Consider the following 25,000-nt stretch of genomic DNA (forward strand, 5'->3'; position numbering starts at 1 on the left):
TCTCCTGGACCCACACCTCCAACTCAATGAAATAATTTGGAGGTGTAGCTATCCATACGCTACTACTACTACTACAACTACTAATGAATTGATGTGATGTAAATGTTACTGCTCGAAGTTCGAAGAAAAAGATAACAATGTGAAATTGAATGTAAGCTTCAATTTAATTACGAAAACAGATATATCTGTTTTCTACAGATATCTATTGAATGGCAAAATTGTGTTTTTCTATCTGTTCTATCTGTTTTCGTAGTTAAATTGAAGCTTACATTCATTTTCACTTTGTTATGAATTGATGTGGAAAGTCAAACTTTATTTATAATTTTTTTGTCATTATTATTTTTAAATCTTAGCTTGATTAATCAATACTATAAATTAAAATTTGAGCTTTTATATAGCGCAATATCCACTAAATGTGCTCAAAGCGCTTTACAAGGGGTCCCTGGCCAAGAGCAGCACTTAACATGTAGGACGGGACATGACGCCTGTTAGGCAATATTACAATTTTTTTTTCGGACAGAGACAATGCTGTTAACGGTCAGGTACTCATTTTACACCTAAATACGATGAGAGAATGTGAGTAAAGAGTCTTTTCCAAGGACTCAACTATGCGCTGAGCGAGGCTCAAACCCAGGACCTTCTGATCCGAAAGCGAGTGTCATACCACACATAGCCGCACAATACTATAATTCTTTTGCCCTCTTCATTACAGAGATAATTATTTGTGAGTGTTCAAATGACAAGGTTTCATTCTTGTTGGTTTTGATATTTTGTTTCTACTTTGTTCTATTTTGCTATCTCTATGATGAATGGTTCATCTTTCAGCTGAATGTTTCTTTTTGTTTATGTTGAATGGCAAAATCGTTTTGTTTTTTTTTACTTGTGACTTTAGACTTTAGTCTTGAGTTACGTCTTGCGAATTCGATGCTGGAAGTTCTAAAGCATAAGTTTTTGGTTTTGTAATGTAGTTTTATTAACTGCAAAACAAAAGAAACAATAGTAGTAATGATGATAATGATAATAATAATAATAATAATAATAATAATAATAATAATAATAATAATAATAATAATAACAATAATAATGATGATAATAATAATAATAATGACGATGACAACAACGTTGATGATGATGATTGTTGTTATTATTTCTTTTTTTAGTTTCATGACAATAATGTTTTCTTTTTTCCTTTCTTTCTCTTTCCCCACGAAATGTTTGTGATTTCCTCTACTTTTGATGTGAAAAGAACTTGGTAAGTTTTTGATTTAAAACAAAAAAAGGAAATATACTATCTAATTATACCTTGTTGTGATCCTATGTTGATATAATGAATATAAATGATGATAAATACACATGTTTATATTATAAATGATGATAAGCACACATGTTTATATTATAAATGATGATAAATACACATGTTTATAATATAAATGATGATAAATACACATGTTTATATTATTAATGATGATAAATACACATGTTTATAATATAAATGATGATAAATACACATGTTTATATTATAAATGATGATAAATACACATGTTTATATTATAAATGATGATAAATACACATGTTTATAATATAAATGATGATAAATACACATGTTTATATTATAAATGATGATAAGCACACATGTTTATATTATAAATGATGATAAATACACATGTTTATATTATCAGCACTTTTTCATAATGTTACAACGCTTGGTTCAATTCACAAAGCATCTGGGTGGGGTTCCTAACCTCCCATAGTGGGCAGGGTGGCACTTACTGTGTCTTCTATCCCCTTATATCTATTTTCTAACATGCTTTCTGTCTTTGTCTTGGAATGAGATTACTTGATAGGGAGGGAAACAGTCAAATGCATAGTTATTGTTTTGAGAGATGACATTTTTTTCCTTGTAAATCATCTCTCTGTTATGTATTATTATTATATTTGTTATTTTGAATGTATGATGTAAACATTTGAGTGTATTCCTCTTTGTTGGATTGTGTGCTTGTATCAGGATGAGACTTATAGGTGATCTCAAACTAAGTACATTGGTGGTATGCTCTTGGAATCTACATCTGATCCCTATTTGTTCTCAGTTCCCCTTTGTCTTACTATCTCTTGGGTTCTTTAATTGTAATTCTAGAACTTTTAACTATCCCATTTTCTTCCTTTTTACTAGTGCTATATACCTAAATGTGTTGCAAGCGCCGTAAAACCCTTAAAAACAAAAACAAACAATCACAAAGCATAATTGTTTTGTTTGAAGATATGAATATTTTATTTTTAAACTCCTTTTTACTCAGGACACAACTGGGGCTCCGAACATGACCCTGAATCGGGCGGCTGTGCTCCGTCCAGCGTGTTCAACGATGGGAAATACCTGATGTATCCTTACTCCGTGGCTGGCTACGACTCCAACAATTATGTAAGTAGGGGGGCAGAATTGGCTTCAACAGTCGTAACATCACTTCCCTCGTAATGACGCATAGTAACTTAGTAACTGGTTCTAAACTATCGGAACAATGGCGGACGCCTTTATGACATACTTCTCAGATGAGTATAAAAGTTTATCCAGAGGGGAAAAACATTATAAATGTGATCATGTTTTGACTTTTATACATTCTGATTATTATTATCATTATTAATGTTGTTGTTGTTGTTGTCGTTATTATTATTATTATTATTATTATTATTATTATTATTATTATTATTATTATTATTATTATTATTATTATTATTATTATTATTAATGTTATTATTATTATTACAATTATCATCATAATTATTATTATTATTATTATTAGTATTATTATTATTATTTATTTATTTATTTTTTAAAAAATAATTATCATCATTATCATTATTATTATTATGTTATCATTATCATCATTGTTATTAGTAATATTATTATTTACTAATGTTGTTGTTGTTGTTGTTTTTGTCATTGTGTTGTTGTTGTTCTTAATATTATTATTATTATTATTATTATTATTATTATTATTATTATTATTATTGTTATTGTTATTGTTAGTATTATTATTATTATTATTATTATTATTATTATTATTATTATATTATTATTATTATTATTATTATTATTATTATTATTATTATCATTATTATTATTATTATCATTATTATTATTATTATCATTATTATTACCGATACTTATTACTTTTAATTTTGTTTCAAAAGGTTTTGGTTTAATTATATAACACATTGATTTTGGAACTTAGCCAGAAGTAAAATGAATTACTGGTAGTTCTAATTTGCTTATTTTTTTCACAAACTATGAGTTGCATCACACTGACAACATTGAGAGAACATTACAAATCAAAAATAACTGTGCAATTTGTTAATGTTGCAACAACTAAAATGCATATTATTAGTCTCGCAATATTAAGTGACGTATGTGATTTTTTTTGATAAGATAATTGTCGTCATGTTTTCATTTTTTAATTTTCTTCAATTTTTTCAGAAATTTTCATCTTGCAGTAGAAAATACATCAGCAAAGTTTTGAATGCAAAGGGATCATCATGTCTTCAAGGTACGTAACTCTCCTTACCAGCGGGTTTGTGGTCTAGTGGTATGGCACTCGCTTTCGGATCGGAAGGTCCTGGGTTCGAGCCTCGCACTCGGCGCAGAGTTGAGTCCTTGGAAAAAGTAAAATGAGTACCTGGCCGTTAACAGCTGTGTCGTTGTCCGAAAAAATTGTAATATCGCCTAACAGGCGGCATGTGTCGTCCTACATGTTAAATGTTGCTGTTGACAAGAGGTCCCTTGTAAATCACTTTGAGCATATTTAGTGGATATTGCGCTATATAAAGCTTTTTTTTTTTACCTGCCATTTTCAGAATTTATCCCATAACTTCACACAACCACCCAACACAAAATTAGATTTGTCTTACTCAAACAGAAGATTAACAAGTACATTCTATGCATAAAATTGTTCAGCAAAATAATCTCTACAAAACAGTGTCAATAATAATAATAATAATAATAATAATAATAATAATAATAATGGAGCGTTTGCCTGATAGGCCCCTGGTTCAAATCCAGCTGTGGAAGGCACTAAGTTGAGTCCTTGGAAAAGGCTTTTTACTCACCCTCTCTCAAAGCACCCAGGTGTAAAATGAGTACCTGGCCCTTAACATTATCGTCTCTGTCAGAAAAAAAGTTGTTGTAGTGCCTCACAGATGTCACAGTGGACAGAGGGGCTGGAGGAAAAAAATGTCGACTTCACCCAGGACCGATCTCAATCCCTTTGGTTTTGAAGCAAGCGCCTTACCAACTGAGCTGTCGGGACCCCCCAAGAGTGTATAACTTCTTCTTCTTTCAGCTTATCCCGCATTTTGCAGGGTTGCCATAATGAATGCCACATCTTCCATGCAGCTCGGTTCATAGCATCATCTACCTCCAGGCCCAGTTCTTTCATATCATCCTTTACCTTATCCCACCATCTAGTCTTTGGGCGTTCCTTTTTCCTCTTTCCCGCTATTTGTAAGTCAATACTTTCGTTCTCCCATAGTGGGCAGGGAGGTACATACTGTCTTCTATCCCTTTATATCTGTTTTCCAACATGCTTTCTGTCTTTGTCTTGGAATCAGATTACTTGGTTTTGTCCTGGCCCTGGCCCGAGTCCTAGATGGGAGGGAGACAGTCAAATGCATAGTTATTGTTTTGGGAGATGATATTTTTTTCCTTGTAAATCATCTCTGTTATGTATTATTATATTTGTTATTTTTAATGTATAATGTAAGCATTTGAGTGTATTTCTCTTTGTTGGATTTTGTGCTTGTGTCCGGATGAGACTTAGAGGTGATCTCAAGCTAAGTACATTGATGGTTTGCTCTTGGAATCTACATCTGATCCCTATTTGTTCCCGTTTCCCCTATGTCTTACTTTCTCTTGGGTGCTTTAATTGTAATTCTAGAACTTTTTACTATCCCATTTTCTTCCTTTTTACTGGCGCTGATATAACCGAAATGTGTTGCAAGCGCCGTAAAACCCTTAAAACAAAACACATATATTATGTGTATAACGAATGTCTTATTTTGTTCTCAGCCAAAGTTTATGACGACAATCTAGTTTGTGGCAATGGGAGATTGGAAGCGAACGAGGGAGAGAGTTGTGATGCTGGTCTCCTGGGGCGATTCAGTTTGGACAGCTGTTGTACCAACCAGTGCAACCTCATCGGAAGTGCAATCTGCAGGTAGGCTCTCAAATCATTATTATTATAATTTGAATGGGATTGATGTATAGAAACTATTGGAACCTGAAATGAATAGAGCGCTTCAAATAATAGCAAAGTACTTAGTATGGTTGTTTAGGGACATAAACCTTTCTTCAGTGAACTATGAAAACTATTATGCTGCTATGTGGTCTAGTGGTATGACACTTGCTTTCGGATCGGAAGGTCCCGGGTTCGAGACTCACTCGGCATATAGTTGAGTCCTTGGAAAAGGCTGTCTACTCACTTTCTCTCATCGTACTCAGGTGTAAAATGAGTACCTGGCTGTGAACAGCATTGTCTCTGTTGGAAAAAAAATTGTAATATCGCCTAACAGGCAACATGTCTCGTTCTACATGTTACGTGTTGCTGTTGGTCAGGGACTCCTTTGAGCACGTTTAGTGGATATTGTGCTATTTATGATGGGCCATATTTTTATTCATTTTTTTTCTTCTTCTTCTTCTTCTTCTTCTTCTTCTTCTTCTTCTTCTTCTTCTTCTTCTTCTTCTTCTTCTTCTTCTTCTTCTTCTTCTTCTTCTTCTTCTTCTTCTTCTTCTTCTTCTTCTTCTTCTTCTTTTCTTCTTCTTCTTCTTCTTCTTCTTCTTCTTCTTCTTCTTCTTCTTCTTCTTCTTCTTCTTCTTCTTCTTCTTCTTCTTCTTCTTCTTCTTCTTCTTCTTCTTCTTATTATTATTATTATTATTATTATTATTATTATTATTATTATTATTATTATTATTACTATTATTATTATTATATTATTATTATTATTATTATTATTATTATTATTATTATTATTATTATTATTATTATTATTATTATTATTATTACTATTATTTATTATTATTATTATTATTATTATTATTATTATTATTTTTATCATTATTATTACTATTATTACCATTATTACTATCATTGTTTGCCTTGCTTTATTATTGATTTTACTTACTTGATTTGTTGATGAAAATATGATATTCTTGTATGAGTTATCTATATTATTGGCAATTACCTAAAAATCAACTGTCGAATCCTTGTTAAATCTATTCTCCAGCCCTGTGAATCATGAATGCTGTATCGACTGTCAGGCATCTCCCATCGGTACCTTGTGTCGAGGGGAAACTGGTGTGGACTGCAAAGAAAACTCCTATTGTGAATATCCTTTTGTTAAACAAATACTAACATTGACAACAAACCTTTGTTACTTATAACAGTTTTTTTACAGACGTCACGTCTTATTCGATCACGGGCGCTTAAATGACCTAAATAGTGTCGAAAATACCGTTAAACACCTAAAAACAAACAAAACAATTATTCGATACGTTCACTGTTGTTGTGATTGTTGTTGTCTTGGTGGGACACTTTTTAAAGTAGTTTGAGCACATTTAGTGAATATTTGGGGAGGGTTTTATATTTATTTTTGTTTTGTTTTGTTTTTTTAATCTAAAAATAATTTATTCAGAGTTTTTTTTTTCTTAATCTTTTGTGATTGTGACATTATAGGTTGTTTACATGGTTTACATTGCTTTTTTACGTTTTAGTTTCCTTAGAATATCCAGGATTGGTGAATTTATATAACACTGAGAGGTTGTTAATGTACACACAATTTGCAGTATTGAAAAGAAAAGGGAGAAGAAGAAGGATAGAAGAAGAAGAAGGATAGAAGGAGGGGGAGGAGGAGAAAAAGAAGGAGGAGGAGGAGAAAAAGAAGAAGAAGAAGAAGAAGAAGAAGAAGAAGAAGAAGAAGAAGAAGAAGAAGAAGAAGAAGAAGAAGAAGAAGAAGAAGAAGAGGAAGGAAAAGAAGAAAGAGACCAAAGACTAAAGAATGTGTTTATGACCTTGACCAATCATTGTACTGGGACCAGCACGGACTGTCCAACATCCGGCAACAAAACAGATGGGACTTTTTGTCTTGATGAGTAAGGTCGATAGTTAGATAATGAATGGATTGATAAAATTGGATGGTAGATGGGTTAGATAATGAATGGATTGATAAAATTGGATGACAGATGGGTTAGATTATGAATGGATTGATAAAATGGGATGGTAGATGGGTTAGATTATGAATGGATTGATAAAATTGGATGGTAGATGGGATAGATTATGAATGGATTGATAACATTGGATGGCAGATGGGTTAGATTATGAATGGATTGATAAAATGGGATGGTAGATGGGTTAGATTATGAATGGATTGATAAAATTGGATGGTAGATGGGATAGATTATGAATGGATTGATAACATTGGATGGCAGATGGGTTAGATTATGAATGGATTGATAAAATGGGATGGTAGATGGGTTAGATTATGAATGGATTGATAAAATTGGATGGTAGATGGGATAGATTATGAATGGATTGATAACATTGGATGGTAGATGGGTTAGATTATGAATGGATTGATAAAATGGGATGGTAGATGGGTTAGATTATGAATGGATTGATAAAATTGGATGGTAGATGGGATAGATTATGAATGGATTGATAAAATTGGATGGTAGATAGGTTAGATTATGAATGGATTGATAAAATTGGATGGTAGATGGGTTAGATTATGAATGGATTGATAAAATTGGATGGTAGATGGGTTAGATTATGAATGGATTGATAAAATTGGATGGTAGATAGGTTAGATTATGAATGGATTGATAAAATTGGATGGTAGATGGGTTAGATTATGAATGGATTGATAAAATTGGATGGTAGATGGGTTAGATTATGAATGGATTGATAAAATGGGATGGTAGATGGGCTGAAGGCTGGATGTTTAATGAATGGGTTGGTTGTGTGGCTATGTGGTCTTGTGGTATGACAATCACTTTCAGATCAGAAGGTCCTGGGTTCGAGCCTTGCGCTAGGTGCATAGTTGAGTCCTTGGAAAAGGCTCTTTACTCACTTTCTGTCACCATACTCAGGTGTAAAATGAGTACCTGGTCATTAGCAGCATTGTCATTGTCCGAAAAATTGTAATATTGCCTAACAGGCGGCATGCCCCGTCCTACATGTTTAATGTTTCTGTTGACCAGAGATCCCTTGTAAAGCGCTTTGAGCACATTTAGTGGATATTGCGCTATATAAAGCTCAATTTTTTAAACACTTTCCTTACCAGCCGTTTTCAGGATTTTCCCCTAAACTTCACACCCATCTCACACAAAAATATATTTTTTATCACTCAAGCCCAATAGGAGTAAATTTCTTGCGATAAATTATTTCTGTAGCAAAACATGCTCTATAAACACACTGTTTATTTTCTTTAAATTTTGTGATGTACAAGAGAAATTTGAATTAGAAAAATGTTGGTTGTATCGAAACGAATGTGACGATTTTCTTATAGTTGGTAAGGAGAGGGTTAATGAATGAAATGGGTGGAAAGGTCGATGAAGGGATGGCTGGATGGATGGTTTATTTTTTACATTTATTTAAAACTATGCGATGATATCTCTTTAGATATTTGTATATATAAAAATGATAAAGGTTTAGGAAGTGTATTTGTGACACCTCATCTCAAAACGGTATTAAGTCGATATGATTAAGATGCTGAAACTGGAATTTGTAGCCAGAAATATCAGACTTAAGTTGAGTTCATAGAGGAGAAGGAATATCATATTTTACTGTGCTAAATACCAACGTTTCATATTTTTGACCAGTTTAAGTATAATTTGACTTTATAGCATCTGGTCCATCCCAACATAATACCGTTTTGAGACGAGGGGTCACAGATATTTACAAAATTGCTCTACTTTGTTTTGATGCCATCAATTTACGAAGCCCTGCCTTTATTCAAGACTTGATTGTGCCCTACAACCCCAGTGGAAATATCAGGTTCTCAAAATTGTATCGCCTTCAAATTCCAAAAACTAATCTTAAACGTTTTGTCGATAGATCATTCAGTAAAGTAGGTCCCATCACTTGGAATTCACTCCCACTGTCAGTCAGACTTGAAAGCAGCGCTGATAAATTCAAAATTAAACTGAAAACCTATCTCTTTGGGAACAATCAAGTATAATTATTTCTTCTCCCTTTCCCCCACCCCCCCCCCCCTCCCTTTTTAAAGTGACTTTTAGTAGCACCTATTGTGAGTGTACTGTTGGTCTAGATCTATATTACACACCCTAATTCAGATTAACCGAAGGTGAAAACAATATCCGACAGTCTAACTCCCGCTCAAATAAAATCGAAACTCCGAATCTTCATGCCTTTAAAAAGGAAACTGTTGTAACTTGGTGAATTGCTTTTGGTTACCTATTTTATTTTTTTTTATTCTGAGACAATACACTATTGTTGTTTATAAGTATTTTAAATCAAATGGCGGATTTTGGGTAAAAACTTGAAGGTAAAGTAGGATAAAGTTGGCGGATTTCTGGCAAAAAGTTGGCGGATTTCTGGCATAAAGTTGGCGGGATTTTTGGCATAAAGTTGGCGGGATTTCTGGCAAAAAGTTGGCGGATTTCTGGCATAAAGTTGGCAGGATTTCTGGCATAAAGTTGGCAGGATTTCTGGCATAAAGTGGCAGGATTTCTGGCATAAAGTTGGCATGATTTCTGGCATAAAGTTGGCAGGATTTCTGGCATAAAGTTGGCTGGATTTCTGGCATAAAGTTGGCAGGATTTCTGGCATAAAGTTGGCAGGATTTCTGGCATAAAGTTGGCAGGATTTCTGGCATAAAGTTGGCAGGATTTCTGGCATAAAGTTGGCAGGATTTCTGGCATAAAGTTGGCAGGATTTCTGGTATAAAGTTGGCAGGATTTCTGGCATAAAGTTGGCAGGATTTCTGGCATAAAGTTGGCAGGATTTCTGGCATAAAGTTGGCGGATTTATGACATAAAGTTGGCGGGATTTTTGGCATAAAGTTGGCGGATTTCTGGCATAAAGTTGGTGGATTTCTGGCATAAAGGTGGCGGGATTTTGACATAAAGTTGGCGGGATTTTTGGCATAAAGTTGGCGGGATTTTTGGAATAAAGTTGGCGGGATTTTTGGCATAAAGTTGGCGGGATTTTTGCAAAGGCACCTGGCAACACTGCTAGTAACTCTTCACCACATTTATTTGTATTTTGTAATCCACAGTGGCCAGTGTCTAGATGGAGTGTGTAAGTCTTATTGTCAGTATCGAGGAATGAAGGACTGTGCTTGCACTGATGGTGAGTTGGGGTTGGTTTTTTGCTTTTTTTTTCATATCATGTGACTTTTCAGCATTTTCATGTCATGTGACTTTTCAGCATTTTCATATCATGTGACTTTTCAGCATTTTCATGTCATGTGACATTTCAGCATTTTCATATTATGTGCGGGTGGTTGGATGGGAGCATCACCCTTGAATCATATACCTATGATGTTCGCATGGGTGTACGATCCGATAGTGATGTCGTTTCTTCTTCTCTTTACTAGCCTATCCTGCTTCTTTGGTTTGTGATTGTATTTTTGACAGGGGATGTTTTTTTTTCTGTAAATCTTCTGCCTGTTTGTTCTTGGTTATTTATAATTTAGCTTATATCTTTAGGTTATGATTTTGATTTACATTTGTACTATTTTTGTTAGATTGCTTGTTTTTTTTTTTGTTTCAGCGGTCTCTCATATAACCTCAATTGTGTTGGAAGAGACCTAAAGCAACAAACAAAAAATTTTCATATTATGTGACTTTTCAGCATTTTCATGTCATGTGACTTTCAGCATTTTCATGTCACGTGACATTTCAGCATTTTCATGTCATGTGACTTTTCAACATTTTCATGTCACGTGACTTTTCAGCATTTTCATGTCACGTGACTTTTCAGCATTTTCATGTCATGTGACATTTCAGCATTTTCATATCATGTGACTTTTCAGCATTTTCATGTCATGTGACTTTTCAGCATTTTCATGTCATGTGACTTTTCAGCATTTTCATGTCATGTGACTTTTCAGCATTTATGACATGAACGGAATAGATAGTGCGGCTATGAGGTCTTGTGGTATGACACTGGCTTTCGGATCAGAAGGTCCTGGGTTCAAGCCTCGCTCGTTGCATAGTTGAATCCTTGGAAAAGGCTCTTTACTCACATTCTCTCACCGTCTCACACTCGAGTGTAAAATGAGTACCTGGTCGTTAACAGCGTTGTATTTGTCCGAAAAAAATGTAATATCGCCTAACAGGCGTCATGTCATGTCCTACATGTTCAGTGTTTTGCTTGTTGGTCAGGGAGCCCTTGCAAAGCGCTTTGAGCATGTTTAGTGGATATTGCTCTATACAAAAGCTCAAGTTTGAAGTTTTTAAGTTTATAAGAACCAGTGACTTTTCATCGTTTATGGTATAAATGGAATTAATTGAGCTTTTATATAGCGCAATATCCAGCAGTGATTGGGTAGCTGGATTTGTTGGATCTGGTGGAAATTACTTTGTGATAGACTAGCGTCCTATCCAAGGGTAGCAAGCAATTGTTATTGTCCATTTCACACCATAGAAATTGGGATAAGCTCCGGCTCTATGATCCTATAGGCTCCCAAGGACTACTGTTACTTTATTTTTTTTTGTCTAAGCAGTATTATAGTAATCTTATTTTTCTATCATCATGCATATCTGTGTAGAGAGCAGTGCTGATGGTTTTCCTCGGATCCGCGGAAATCTGCGATTTTTTTTGTATCAGAGGAGGAATTTCCTCCTTAAAAAAAAATGACATTTTCCTCAATCAAATTTTCTGGCTTTGAGAGATTTGATGTGTAGTGGAACAAACTGGTGCAGCTTCCCCACTATCCAGAAGATAGCTAGAATAGTTTATCATCTCAATGGCTCTAAAAGTGGGGGGTTAGTGAAGTAAACATGTGACGTAAAAAAACATTCATAATTTTCCTCCTTTTTCCCTTTTTGTCACCATCAGTACTGATTATAATAAACTTATTTTTCTATCATCATGTTCTCATCTGAGTAGATAGAGTTTAAATTCATTTTTGCAATTTACGTTTTTAGCAAAAGTTATTTTTAGTGAGGTAGGCTACGAAAAGTTAACGTTTTTAGAAAAAGTTATTTTTAGTGAGGTAGGCTACGAAAAGTTAACGTTTTTAGAAAAAGTTATTTTTAGTGAGGTAGGCTACGAAAAGTTAACGTTTTTAGAAAAAGTTATTTTTAGTGATGAAAGACGGTGAAGAAGAAGAAGAAGAATTAATTAATTGTGAGGAAGAGAAGGAGCAGATACTATCTATAAAGATTAAAATGTGACGACTCATTTTCCATTTCAGTTGCTTCGTCTTGCCGAAGGTGTTGTCGTGCATCCGATGGTGCTGAGTGCAAACCGATGAATGGATCAGATATCCTGCCTGATGGGAGGCCTTGCGTGGCGGGAGCTTGTGAGTCTGTGAGTGTCGATTTTGTAGGAGGCGTTTCCTTCCCCTTTGCAATGCTATATAGGGCAGACAAGCTTGCTTTTAATTTATTAATTTTTTTTTTCAAATTTGTAGGGTCAGCAGTACGGTCTTTGCTTCGTACCCGAAAGGTACCGAGTTCGATCGCCCACCGCTGTGCTGTGTGGCCTTGATTGAGCAAGTTCAATTTGAGGTGCTGCATTGCGGCTGATGCCTGGGTTATTCCAGTCTTCCCTTGGAATAGACAATAGAGACACATTTCCCCTATGGGATGAATAAAGGGAATTTTATTTTTTATTTGTATAAAAAGATTAATAGTATCCATAACAAAGACTTTATAAACTGGCAATTTGCTCCAGAAGGATTAAATAATGGTCTCTAAGTTATAATGGCTATGACAACACAGTAAAATCAGGTTTTCCCAATGAACAAAAGGAATTAATTAGATAAGTCAGTCCTTTTTAAAAAAAATTTCTTGTTTATTTATTTATTTTTTTGAAGCTGTAACATTCACTTTTGTTCAGTCGATTCTGTTGTGATATTGGTTGAGATAATATTATATCATTTTAAAATATCCCCCCCCCCATAGGGAGTGTGCAAGTCTACATCGGTGAGCACCATATCACGACTGTTTGACATTCTGGAAGACGTGAGTCTGGACGATGTCGGTGAGTACCTCCTGCCTCTCTTTTCTCTTAATTAAACGAAAACAAAAAAAATACAATTTTTAAAAACCCCCCAAAAAAAGACAACAGGGATATTTTAAATTAAATTGAGCTTTTATATAGCGCAATATCCCCTAAATGTGCTCAAAGCGCTTTACAAAGGGTCCCTGACCAACAGCAATACGTTACAAGTAGAACAAGAGATGACGCCTGTTAGGTGATATTACATCTTTTTTTCGACAGAGACAACGCTGTTGACGGCCAGGTACTCATTTTACACCTGAGTACGGTGAGAGAATGAGTAAAGAGTCTTTTCCAAAAACTCACCTATGTGCCGAGCAAAGCTTGAACGCAGGACCCTTCGATTCTGAAAGCAAGTGTTATACCACTAGACCACATAGCCGCAATCAACTCATTATTCATTTATGGCTGATTGCCTCAAAAGCCATTTTGTCCTGGAGAGCCTGATGCTAACATTCCATTCCAATTGGATTCAATAGTCTGATGTCACGTCGCCCAGCAATGGTGGCCATCGTGGTTCTAAACAAAAGAAAATCGGTACTTTATATTCTTCATGCTGGCTAGAACTTTTCATATGTCTTGTGATCAGAATGTCTAAAAGTCAAAACATGATCAGATTTATAATGAGTTTTTTCCCCCTCTGGATACGCTTTTATTTTCCTCGGAGAATTATTTCATAAGGGCGTCCGCCATTGTTCCGGTAGTTTAGAGCCAGTTACTAAGTTACCATGCGTCATTACGAGGGAAGTGACGTTACGACTGTTGAAGCGTATTATAATTATCTTTAAAAATTTGTGTTCGATCAAATTAACTCACTCAACCCTAACACCAGGGTTACTTTTACCCCATGCCTATTTATTACATTTTTCTGAGACAAATTATAGGCGTAGTATCAAAGCTAGTGTTTTTTTAATTTTTACATGTTAATGATAGTTGAATAAAAATTTTTATGTACGTGCTCATTTTTAATACATTTTTTCCAATTTTGAAGAGTATAGTAGCAAAAATCTCTAGGATTGAGTGAGTTAAAACCTCGAAAGTAAAACATATATATGATATATGCAATGGATATCTTCTGTCATTGATTTGTGTTGTTTGGATGCTTTTTCCTTCCAGTTGAGTTTTTCCGCAAGAACATCGTGGGTGCCGTGATTGTGTTCAGTCTGATCCTATGGATTCCTCTAAGCATCCTGATCACCTACCTGGTATGTTCATTGTGTTAGTAATGATAGTAATAATAATAGTAATAAAAATAATGATAATAATAATGATAATAATAATGATAATAATAATGATGATAATAATAATAATATAATAATAATAATAATAATAATAATAATAATAATAATAATAATAATAATAATAATAATGATAATGATAATGATAATAATAATAATAATAATAATAATAATAATTATAATAATAATTATAATAATTATAATAATAATAATAATAATAATAATAATAATAATAATAATAATAATAATAATAATGATAATGATAATGATAATGACAATGATAATAATAATAATAATAATAAGAAGAAGAAGAAGAAGAAGAATGATTATAATAATGATAATAATAATAAGAAGAAGAAGAAGAATGATTATTATAATGATAATAATAATAATAATAATAATAATAATAAGAAGAAGAAGAAGAAGAAGAAGAAGAAGAAGAAGAAGAAGAAGAAGAAGAAGAATAAGAATAATGATTATAATAATGATAATAATAATAATAATAATAATAATAATAATAATAATAATAATAATAATAATAATAATAATAATAGCAATATACTTTATCCATCAAAAAAAAATGGAAATTCGTTTACAGACGTGGCATGCATAAAAACGTATAAACACATTTTTAGTTTACCAATTCTATGTGAACTTCGAACACGAAATGTGTGTGTGACTGTTGTAGTGATTTTGTAGTCAAATGAATGAACATGTGTGATACTAAAAAAAAAACTATTGTAAAGCACATCTGAGCACTATTTATGGATGCTGGCACTATATCAAATAATGATTATAATAACAAAAGTATAATAATTAATTTTTTTTTTTTAATTTGATTAATTATTGGGTTTGTTATTTTGACTAAGTTGGAAATTTAGTTTGTTTATTATTGACTTGATTAAAACAGAAAATTTCGATTCTTTTTTTAAAAAGATTTATTTATTTATTTTAACTCTCTTCTTACCAGCCATTTTCAGTATTTTCCCAAAATGGCAGGCTTACCCAGCAGAAAAATTGATTTTTTAAACTCAAACAATCTCTCTACTAAACAACTTTATGTTCTTATTGATTAAACAAAGATCATTGCGATGTACAAAATAAATCTGAATAAGAAAAAAAATGTATATGTGTCGTAACAAATGTGACGATTTTGCTGTAGGTGGTCAGGGGAGGGTTTAAAAAAATTAATTTGGACATTTTTTGCTTTAAAGAATTTATTTTTTCAAAAAGTTTGTATTTTGTTAAATGAGTATCAACTGTTTTTCTCTATCTTTTATTTATAGGATTACAGGCAGAAGAACAAGCTGAACAGATCTGACAATATAGAGATAAGAATGGTAATTTTGTTTTGTATCAACTTACATTGTTCATGTCTGACTCTTTCTGTTTCATGCACATTAAAAAAAATATATATAGATAGTTCGAAGATGACGTCACTCAGGTCTTTGTTATTATTGTTTGCTTTAGGCGTTTATGAGTAACGCTCACTGAACTGTATTAACCTGACTATAAACGTTTATTGATACACATAGTTTTGTGTGTTGGTCCGTTATACTTCCGGATAGCAATGTTGAACGTTTATAGTCTGGTTAAATACAGTTTGGTGAGAATGACTCATAAACGCAGATGGTAAAAAGCAATAACAAAGACCTAAGTGACGTCAACTTCATTCTATCTATAGCTAACTTACAACCTGTCATTAACCTTTTTAATTTTTTTTCAATTTTTGATGATTTGAGTATTCGATATATTACATCAAATAACATTTATTATGACTCAATTAAGCAATACACAGAAGCTCACATATCTATTTATTATTATCTATTTATCAATATCTAGTACATTTGTGACCCACAGATGCAAAACGGTATTATGTCAGGGTGAAACAGGCACAAAAAACAGTGAATTTCACATCAAAATTATCAGAAATTCGACATTTATTTCATTATTAATTTTTAAATATTTAATTATTTTTTTTCTTTCTACAATTTAAGAATCAACATGCTTTTTCCTCAATATAACATGTCAACATGACCCAGTTTCATATCATATTTTTTTTTTCATACATTTAGTTAACATCAAAATCACCCAACATTCATAATACCGTTTTGATGCAGTTGGCCACCTTTTAATGATATTATTTCTCAAACCTTTTTTTTTTTCTATAATCCCTACTCCTGCTTATTTTGTCAATATTTTTGTTCACGCTTACTTATGTTTGTTTTTTGTTTTTTTTGGGGTTTTTCTTGGGGGGGGGGGGGGGGGTGTTATTGGGGTTTTTTGTTTTCTTTTTTCCGCTGTCTTGTTCCTATTTTATTTTTATATTGTCTTCATTTCGATTCCTATTCATTTCAGCTTAGTATTTCAAGTATAGAGTGACACTGTACAGTAGGTTGTCTGTATTTTTATTTCAGCATGTGCATGCCCCCCTCTTTGTAGACTAGCCTCTCCCCCCTTCTATTCTATCCCTAGAACAATACTCTTCAACAGTCATGACGTCACTTCCCTCGTAATGACGCATAGTAACTTAGCAACTGGTTCTAAACTATCGGAACAATGGCAGATGCCCTTATGAAATACTTCTCTAACGAGCATAAAAGCGTATCCAGAGGAAAAAAGCCCATAAATCTGATCATGTTTTGACTTTTACACATTCTGATCACAAGACATATGAAAAGTTCTAGCCAGCATGAAGAATAAAAAGTGCTGATTTTCTTTGTTTAGAACCAAGATGGCCACCGTTTCTGGGCGACGTGACATCAGACTATTGAATCCAATTCCAGTCTACCAATGCCCATACCTGCCAACCCTTCCGCTTTTGGCGGAATCAATCATTCCTATTTTCACTCTTCCTTTTTATACTATTCCGCCATTGTCTCTAAAATTCAGATTTTTTAAAAAATGATGATATATCGATACGAATAAAAAAAAAGAGCGAAGATGGGGGATGGGGGGGGGGGGGGGGGGGGGGTGTTAAAAAGTGAAATTTCTATTTTTGGTCTCAAATTCCTATTTTCAGGCGTTTTGATTCCACGTTTGGAATGTGATAGGTTGGCAGGTCTGAATGACGTTTATTCTCCCTTATGATAAATATTATGTACTGGTAATGGAAGTTTTATCGATTATTCCTCCCCCACCCCTGCCCCCCTCCCAATGCATATCTTCCTGCTCACACCCCTTGTTTTGGCTTTTGTTCCTCCTTTTCTTCTTCGTCGTCTTCTTCTTCTTCTTCTTCGTCTTCGTCTTCTTCTTCTTCTTCTTCTTCTTCTTCTTCTTCTTCTTCTTCTTCTTCTTCTTCTTCTTCTTCTTCGTCTTCGTCTTCGTCTTCTTCTTCTTCTTCTTCTTCTTTTTTTCCTCCTCCTCCTCTTCCTCCTCCTCCTCCTCCTCCTCCTCCTCTTCCTCTTCCTCCTCCTGCTCCTCTTCCTCCTCTTCCTCTTCCTCCTCCTCCACCTTGATTGGACGTCACCTTACAGAGAGAACGTCAATTTAAAAACTTAAACTTTCAACTGAGGATATCTTTCCTTTGAATAAGGAGATTTCACTAATCATGAAAAAGTATTAAAGAATGAAAAATAATATCAAGCTTATTGGGGGGAGAGAGAAAAAAATGTTTAGAATTAAACACACGGTTCAATAAAACTTAAAGATTGCTGAGAAACTATTTAACTAACCGCATGGTTTCACCGGAAACGAGGACGAGAGACGCATGCACAAAACCATATTGACGTTCTCTCTCTAATAACTTTTCCGCCGGTGACATCTAATCAAGGGACGTTACTCTTCCGCTAATCTCATTCCCTATACTTGACTTATGCCTCTTGGCTCCTGGCGGAGCATAAGGCCTCAACAGCACTCTTCCGTCTTCTTCTGTCCTCGGCACAGACCTTGCTTTGCCTCAGCCCCGGTAAAATTGGAGATGCACAAATCTTGGTGAAGGCTTCTCCTCCACGTCTGTTTTGGACGACCCCCCGTTTCCTCTTGGTCCCAAGAGCTCAGTAGTAAACCCAGTGCTGATGGTTTTCCTCATATTCGCGGAACTCCGCAATTTTGGAGTCCAGAGGAGGAATTTCCTTCTTTTAAAAATTACATTTTCTCGAAACGATGTGTTAGCAGTGAGAAAGTTGATGTGTGGTGGAACACACAGATGCAGTTTCCCACTCTCCAGAAGTTACCTAGAGTATCAATGATAGTCTATAATCCCAATTGCTCTAAAAGTGGGGTTTAGTGCAGTAAAAATGGGGCTTAAAGGCAATCGTTCAACATTTTCCTACTTTTTCACATTTTGTCACCATCAGCACTGTAACCCCCCCCCCCCCCCAAAAAAAAAAAAAAACAAAAATACTTGAGCATTCGTATAGCACAATAAACACGTCCAAACCACTTTACAAGCTCAACACTTTAACAAGATATGACGCCTCTAAAGCGACATTACAATGTTGTTATTTAGATGACGACAATGCTGTTGAGGACCAGATACTCATTTTGCACCTGAGTATGGTGAGAGAATGTGAGTAAAGAGTCTTTTCCAAGGACTCAGCTTTGCACAGCTCAGACCAGGATTCAAACCCTGGACCTACTGGTCCAAAAGTGAAAGTCATATCACAAGATTTTTTTAAAGTTTGTTATTTTACGTAATGATCGTAACTTTAAAGGCATAGTTTATAAACAGTGGTCAATTGAAGATAAAATTTTAGTATCCATTTTTTGGTGAAAATCTATTATTAAAAAAAAATAATAATAATAATTAGAGCTTTTATATAGTGCAATATCCACTAAACGTGCTCAAAGTGCTTTACAAGGGGTCCCTGGACAACAGCAACATTTAACATCTTGACGGGACATGACACCTGTTAGGCAATATTACAATTTTTTTTCAGACAGAGACAACGCTGTTGACGGCCAATTACTCATTTTACACCTGAGTACGGTGAGAGAATGTGAGTAAAGAGCCTTCTCCAAGGATCTCAACTATGTGCCGAGCAAGGCTCGAACCCAGGACCTTCATTTCCGAAAGCGAGTGCCATACCACTATTCCACATAGCCGCACAATTATCTCCACATCAGTTTCATTGCTTTCAACTGTACTCACTCACTCTTCTCTGTCTTTTTTTTTTTCTCTTTCCAAGCATTGCTTTAGTAAATATCCTTTCTCGTAGTTTTACATTGTCTAAATTAGTTAAATCACTCAATCCTAGATATTTTTGCTACTTTTCAAAATTGGAAAAAATGTATTAAAAATGAGCATGTACATAGATAGTTTTATTCAACTACCATTAATATTAATAAGTAAAAATTATGAACATTAGCTTTGATACTACGCCTATAATTTGTCTCATAAAAATGTAATAAATAGGTATGGGGTAAAAGTAACCCGGGGTAAACTACGGATATAGACGGTGTTAGGGTTGAATGACTTAAGAATGATTTTCTTTTCAGAAAAGTGGATAATGTGTTGCTGGTGGCATCTCGGGGTTTTTTAGACTGAGAAATTTGACTGCCAATGTTTTTGTTCTGATTTGTTTGTTTTGTTTTTGTTTGTTTTTTGTTTTTTTTGTTGTAGTTTTTTTTGCAACGGGAAATGCTTCTGACGCTTGGATCATTTTGATCTTTTAAAAATATCCACAGCTATTCTGTTTTCTATGTTTTTTCCCCTACTCTGTATATCCTCCTTAACTAGTCGCTTTTCATGTGAGTTCCACTCCAGTGCTATTTTCATTTCGCTTTCTGCTTCACTTCTTCTTCTTCTTCTGCTTCACTTCCCTCTTCTTCTTCTTCTTCTTCTTCTTCTTCTTCTTCTTCTTCTTCTTCTTCTTTTCTTCTTCTTCTTCTTCTTCTTCTTCTTCTTTTTTCTTCTGTCTTTTCTTCTCGTCTTTTCTCTCTTCTCGTCTTTTCTCTTTTCTCTTCTTCGTTCTTTTCCTCTTCTTCTCTTCTTCTTCTTCTTCTTTTCTTCTTCTTCTTCTTCTTCTTCTTCTTCTTCTTCTTCTTCTTCTTCTTCTTCTTCTTCTTCTTCTTCTTCTTCTTCTTCTTCTTCTTCTTCTTCTTCTTCTTCTTCTTCTTCTTCTTCTTCTTCTTCTTCTTCTTCTTCTTCTTCTTCTTCTTCTTCTCTCTCTTTCTCTCTTCTTTCTTCTTCTTCTTTCTTCTTCTTCTTCTTCCTATCTTCTTTCTTTATTGAATGCCACATCTCCATGCATCTTCTGGTTCGTATTAATTACGTTTTGGCTGGGTCTTTCATCATGTAAATGTTTTGTCACTCCAAGTTAGTTAAGTAGTGTTAGTAGTAGTAGTAGTAGTAAGCTTCGCAGTCCAAATGACGCTTGCTGAGAATTGTGTGATTCAGTCATGGTCGATAACTATAGCTGCTCTCTCCATCCATGTTGTTAATTGCTTCCATTGGTCACGGTCCTGGGCCAGAGTTTTGAGGCTGTCAAGATCTTGTTGTGACTTTAGTACGGAGGGCACTGCAGTATTTCTTAGTTTTTCAGGGATTAATTCGGTCTCATCTGAATCCAGAAATTTCTCTGATATGTACTCCAAAAAGCATGTTTTTTTTGTTTCCTCACAGTTAACAAACAATTAAGTTCTAAAATCTTAACTAATCACTCTTAACTCCAACGAAGATAAATTCAATTTAACCAGTAAAGTGATGAAAGAACAGAGATGTTTATGATTTTATTTCTTTCATAATTTTTGTCATTGTTGTTTCGTTCGAATCAGCATTATAATGCCATCCCTTTTTTCTTCAATAAATAACAATGGGAAATTGAATGTAAGCTTCAATTTAATATACGAAAGCAGATAAAATGGACGTTTCTGGTTTCCCCTTTATCAACAAAACAGGATGAATGAAACACTACAGACAAATGATATAATGTGGTAGTGGCATTGTTAAGATAAATAAACAAAAACATTGATGGGCAGGAAATTGTATGCTCCTCTTTATCTTAACAACGCCACTACCACATTATCTCATTCGTCTGTAGTGTTTTATTCAACCTGTTTTTGATAAAGGGGAAACCTGAAACGTCCATGTTATCTGTTTTCGTATATTAAATTGAAGCTTACATTAAATTTCACATTGTTATTTATTTATTTCTTCATAAACTCTTCTTTTTTTTTTCACATTTTATTTTTCTTTATCCCTGCCTCTCGCCACTACTTTTTTTCTCTTTTTTATTTTATTTTTTTTATAGTTTCATTCTCTCCATTTCAATCTTTTTTACAGTGTTACCATTAAGTGGCATATATTACATTAATGTTGATATTCCGAAATCATGTGAAAAAATAAATTTGGCGATGGTATAAATGAAGTCAACAATCAACTGTTGTTACATTTGTAGGAATATAAATAACATTAACAAATTTTCTGTTCCTCGTTCACACTTTAAGCCAATAATTGACAGTTGTCACATACGTGTCAGTGCATGACCTCATCAATCAGAAGGTGAACATTTTGGATTTGCATTTTTATTTTTGCATTTTCTGAAAGAATATTCTCTCCAGAGCATTTTAATCTTTATTTGAAGTAAATCGGGTGATTTTTCATGAAGTTATGGTCAGATGTATGGGAAAGGTATCCCGAAACTTTTCTCAAATTTCATAATTTTTCAACTTTACTAGCTGTAAAAAAATATTTAGATGTGAAATTAAGCTTTGATATTTCCCAAAGATGTACAAAAAGGGTTGATTTAATAATTATGACAAGAACTCATTTTTTATAAAAAATTGACATTACTAAAGTTGTCAATATCTCAGTTCAAACCTTTTCATGATCCGACTGATTATGTCATTCACTGTAACTTATAGACAATAATATCTATTATTAACACATTTTCCATCCACCCACCCCCTTCCCCCTCCCCTCACCTCCTCCCCTCACCCCTCACTCCCCTCACCCCTCACCCCCTTCCCCCTCCCCTCACCTCCTCCCCTCACCCCTCTCTCCCCTCACCCCTCACCCCCTTCCCACTCTCCTCACCCCCTCCCCTCACCCCTCCCACATCCCTTGAATCTTTACAGAATAGAGATCTTCTATTTGACGAGGACAAACGGCGGGTGGAGAGCATTCCCCGATCCAGCCATCACTCCTACAGCACCTCACCCCGGTACAGGAACCCAAACTTTACCGATCTCGGTGGATTCGGCTCAGTATCTGATGCCTAAACTAAAAATAGATCTCCAAAGTGGAAGGTCATGATCTTGTGACCTTGACCTAAACTAAAAGATCTCCAAAGTGGAAGGTCATGATCTTGTGACCTTGACCTAAACTAAAAGATCTCCAAAAGTGGAAGGTCATGATTTTGTGACCTTGACCTGACTTTTTTTTTTTCTCTTGCAATGACCAAATAAGTCCGGTATTTTTACACAGATTTATGTTTGGATGTTTTTTTTGTTGTTTTCTGTCAATTGTGTGTTCCTAGTATTTTTGTTTTTTAAACGCTCACCAGCTCTGACCTACAAAGGTTTGAATACTGTTTTTCCCCACCTCAATCTACCTTCATGTTGCGGAGAATCAGATATAGGGAATTGAAAGTACATTGTAGTAGATTTCTATGCTATCCAAAGGATGACAATCAATTGTTACTGTCCTATTACACAACAAAAACTACCACTTTAGTTTCAAAATTAAGTTTCCCACTCGCGCTCTGCTCGCTTAATATTATAAATAATCTTGTTTTGGTATCAAATGAAACTTTAATTGCCTATTCAACATAAGAAATGTTAAGTTCCACACCCTTTTTCTTGGTTTTCACAGATTCCTTGTACTTGTACTAATCTTAACATCTAAAATCCCTATTTCCTTTGTACAAATTTCACTTATCTCCGAGCAGGGACGAGGAATACGAATACGTCTTTAGTTGGTCTGAATCACAATTCAGCACAAAGTTATCGATATCTGATTCACCGTTATATTATAATACAGTTTGAGGTTATAAAGTACAATTGTGACCCCTCGTCTCAAAACGCGGGTGGTTGGATGGGAGCATCACCCTTGAATCATATACCTATGATGTTCGCATGGGTGTACGATCCGATAGTGATGTCGTTTCTTCTTCTCTTTACTAGCCTATCCTGCTTCTTTGGTTTGTGATTGTATTTTTGACAGGGGATATTTTTTTTTCTGTAAATCTTCTGCCTGTTTGTTCTTGGTTATTTATAATTTAGCTTATGATATCTTTAGGTTATGATTTTGATTTACATTTGTACTATTTTTGTTAGGTTGCTTGTTTTTTTTGTTTCAGCGGTCTCTCATATAACCTCAATTGTGTTGGAAGAGACCTAAAGCAACAAACAAACAAAAAAAAAAATCGTCTGAAAACGGTATTATGTCGGGATGGACCAGATGCTACAAAGTCATATTATAGTTGAACTGGTCAAAAATATGAAACGTTGGTATTTAGTACAGTAAACTATGATATTCCTTCTCCTCTATAAAACATATAAACTCAACTTAAGTCTGATATGTCTGGCTACAAATTCCATTTTCTGCATCTTAATCATCCCGACTTAATACTGTTTTGAGACGAGAGGTCACAATTTAGAAATCCTCCATTCATATTTATTGTTTTCAATTCCATTTATGATATTACTCCATCAATTTTGACTGCTGTTCATTATATTATGATTTAAAAAGAAGGAAAAATTTTTATTTTAAAAAAAATTCTTACTTGGCTTAAACTGCTTTACATCGACAAAATGCATTTTTCAATTTTTTGGTCAGAAATTTTTCAGCTCGTCAAAAGTGATTCAACCCGAGACTTCAATGAGTAGAAAATAAAATTCCCTTCATTCACTCCCCCTGGGGAAAATTTTGCTTCAGGGTCTAATCCAAGCTAGAGGTGCCTAAATGAGCCAGTAAAATGGAGAGAAAAATAAAGTCAGTAGAGGTGACTCATGTATAAGGGAACAACACAAAACAAACAACGTTTCAGCCCTTGGCCTTCGTCACGAGACAGAAAACACAAACACAAGTATGTAAATTTACTAAATATCACATTTCGTCAAATGTGGAAACAATGTAAATGTGAGGAAAGGGCGTCGAGTGTGGATGCAAGAAGAGGCGCGAGATAAGGAAGTCACCCCTACTCACTTTATTTTCCTCTCCGTCTAATCCAAAAAAGGTTGGAGAAACTTGAGTTTCAATTACAGTAAGTTGCCGCAAAGTGGGCTAGGGCTAGCTGTCCTACTCGAGGCTGATCAGTGTGGCAGGGGAATCAAAAATTATAAAAAATAAATTCCCTTTATTCATCCCCAAGGGGAAATTTGTCTCTAGGGTAGATTCCAAGGGAAGACTGGAATAACCCAGGCATCAGCCGCAGTGCAGCGCCGCGAATTTAGCTAAGGCTAGGTGACTTGCTCAAGGCCACACAACGCGGCGGGTAGTCGAACTCGATACCTTTCGGGTACAAAGCAAAGACCATACCGCTGAGCCACGCTGTCCCACAAACTCTTCTGAATACAAAGAAAAACGAAGAAGTCCTTCACAGTTTATACCGGTTTCTTTTGTAGGAAATAGGTAATAGCAAA

General features: G+C 34.5%; 1 protein-coding gene across 2 annotated transcripts in view; it reads left to right on the forward strand.

Annotated features, from left to right (window-relative positions):
* LOC144959130 (ADAM 17-like protease) overlaps positions 1–25,000 on the forward strand; it is a 41,168-nt gene that overhangs the window by 14,654 nt on the left and 1,514 nt on the right. The window contains exons 12-23 of one of the 2 annotated variants that reach the window (XM_078891596.1): positions 2,295–2,416; positions 3,470–3,539; positions 5,057–5,204; positions 6,271–6,372; positions 7,073–7,135; positions 10,282–10,355; positions 12,427–12,542; positions 13,139–13,217; positions 14,352–14,440; positions 15,760–15,813; positions 16,832–16,864; positions 22,493–25,000. The exon at positions 22,493–25,000 is cut by the window's right edge and continues 1,514 nt beyond it. In XM_078891596.1, the coding sequence (XP_078747722.1) occupies positions 2,295–2,416; positions 3,470–3,539; positions 5,057–5,204; positions 6,271–6,372; positions 7,073–7,135; positions 10,282–10,355; positions 12,427–12,542; positions 13,139–13,217; positions 14,352–14,440; positions 15,760–15,813; positions 16,832–16,855 (941 nt within the window). In that variant the 3' untranslated portion in view covers positions 16,856–16,864; positions 22,493–25,000. The remainder of the gene's footprint in view (positions 1–2,294; positions 2,417–3,469; positions 3,540–5,056; positions 5,205–6,270; positions 6,373–7,072; positions 7,136–10,281; positions 10,356–12,426; positions 12,543–13,138; positions 13,218–14,351; positions 14,441–15,759; positions 15,814–16,831; positions 16,865–22,492) is intronic. The other variant, XM_078891595.1, reaches the window with a different exon arrangement.

This window comes from Berghia stephanieae, chromosome 13, assembly GCF_034508935.2.
Source record: "Berghia stephanieae isolate SIO BIC M18660-M18661 chromosome 13, UCSD_Bste_1.3, whole genome shotgun sequence".
NCBI classification, from domain to species: domain Eukaryota; kingdom Metazoa; phylum Mollusca; class Gastropoda; order Nudibranchia; family Aeolidiidae; genus Berghia; species Berghia stephanieae.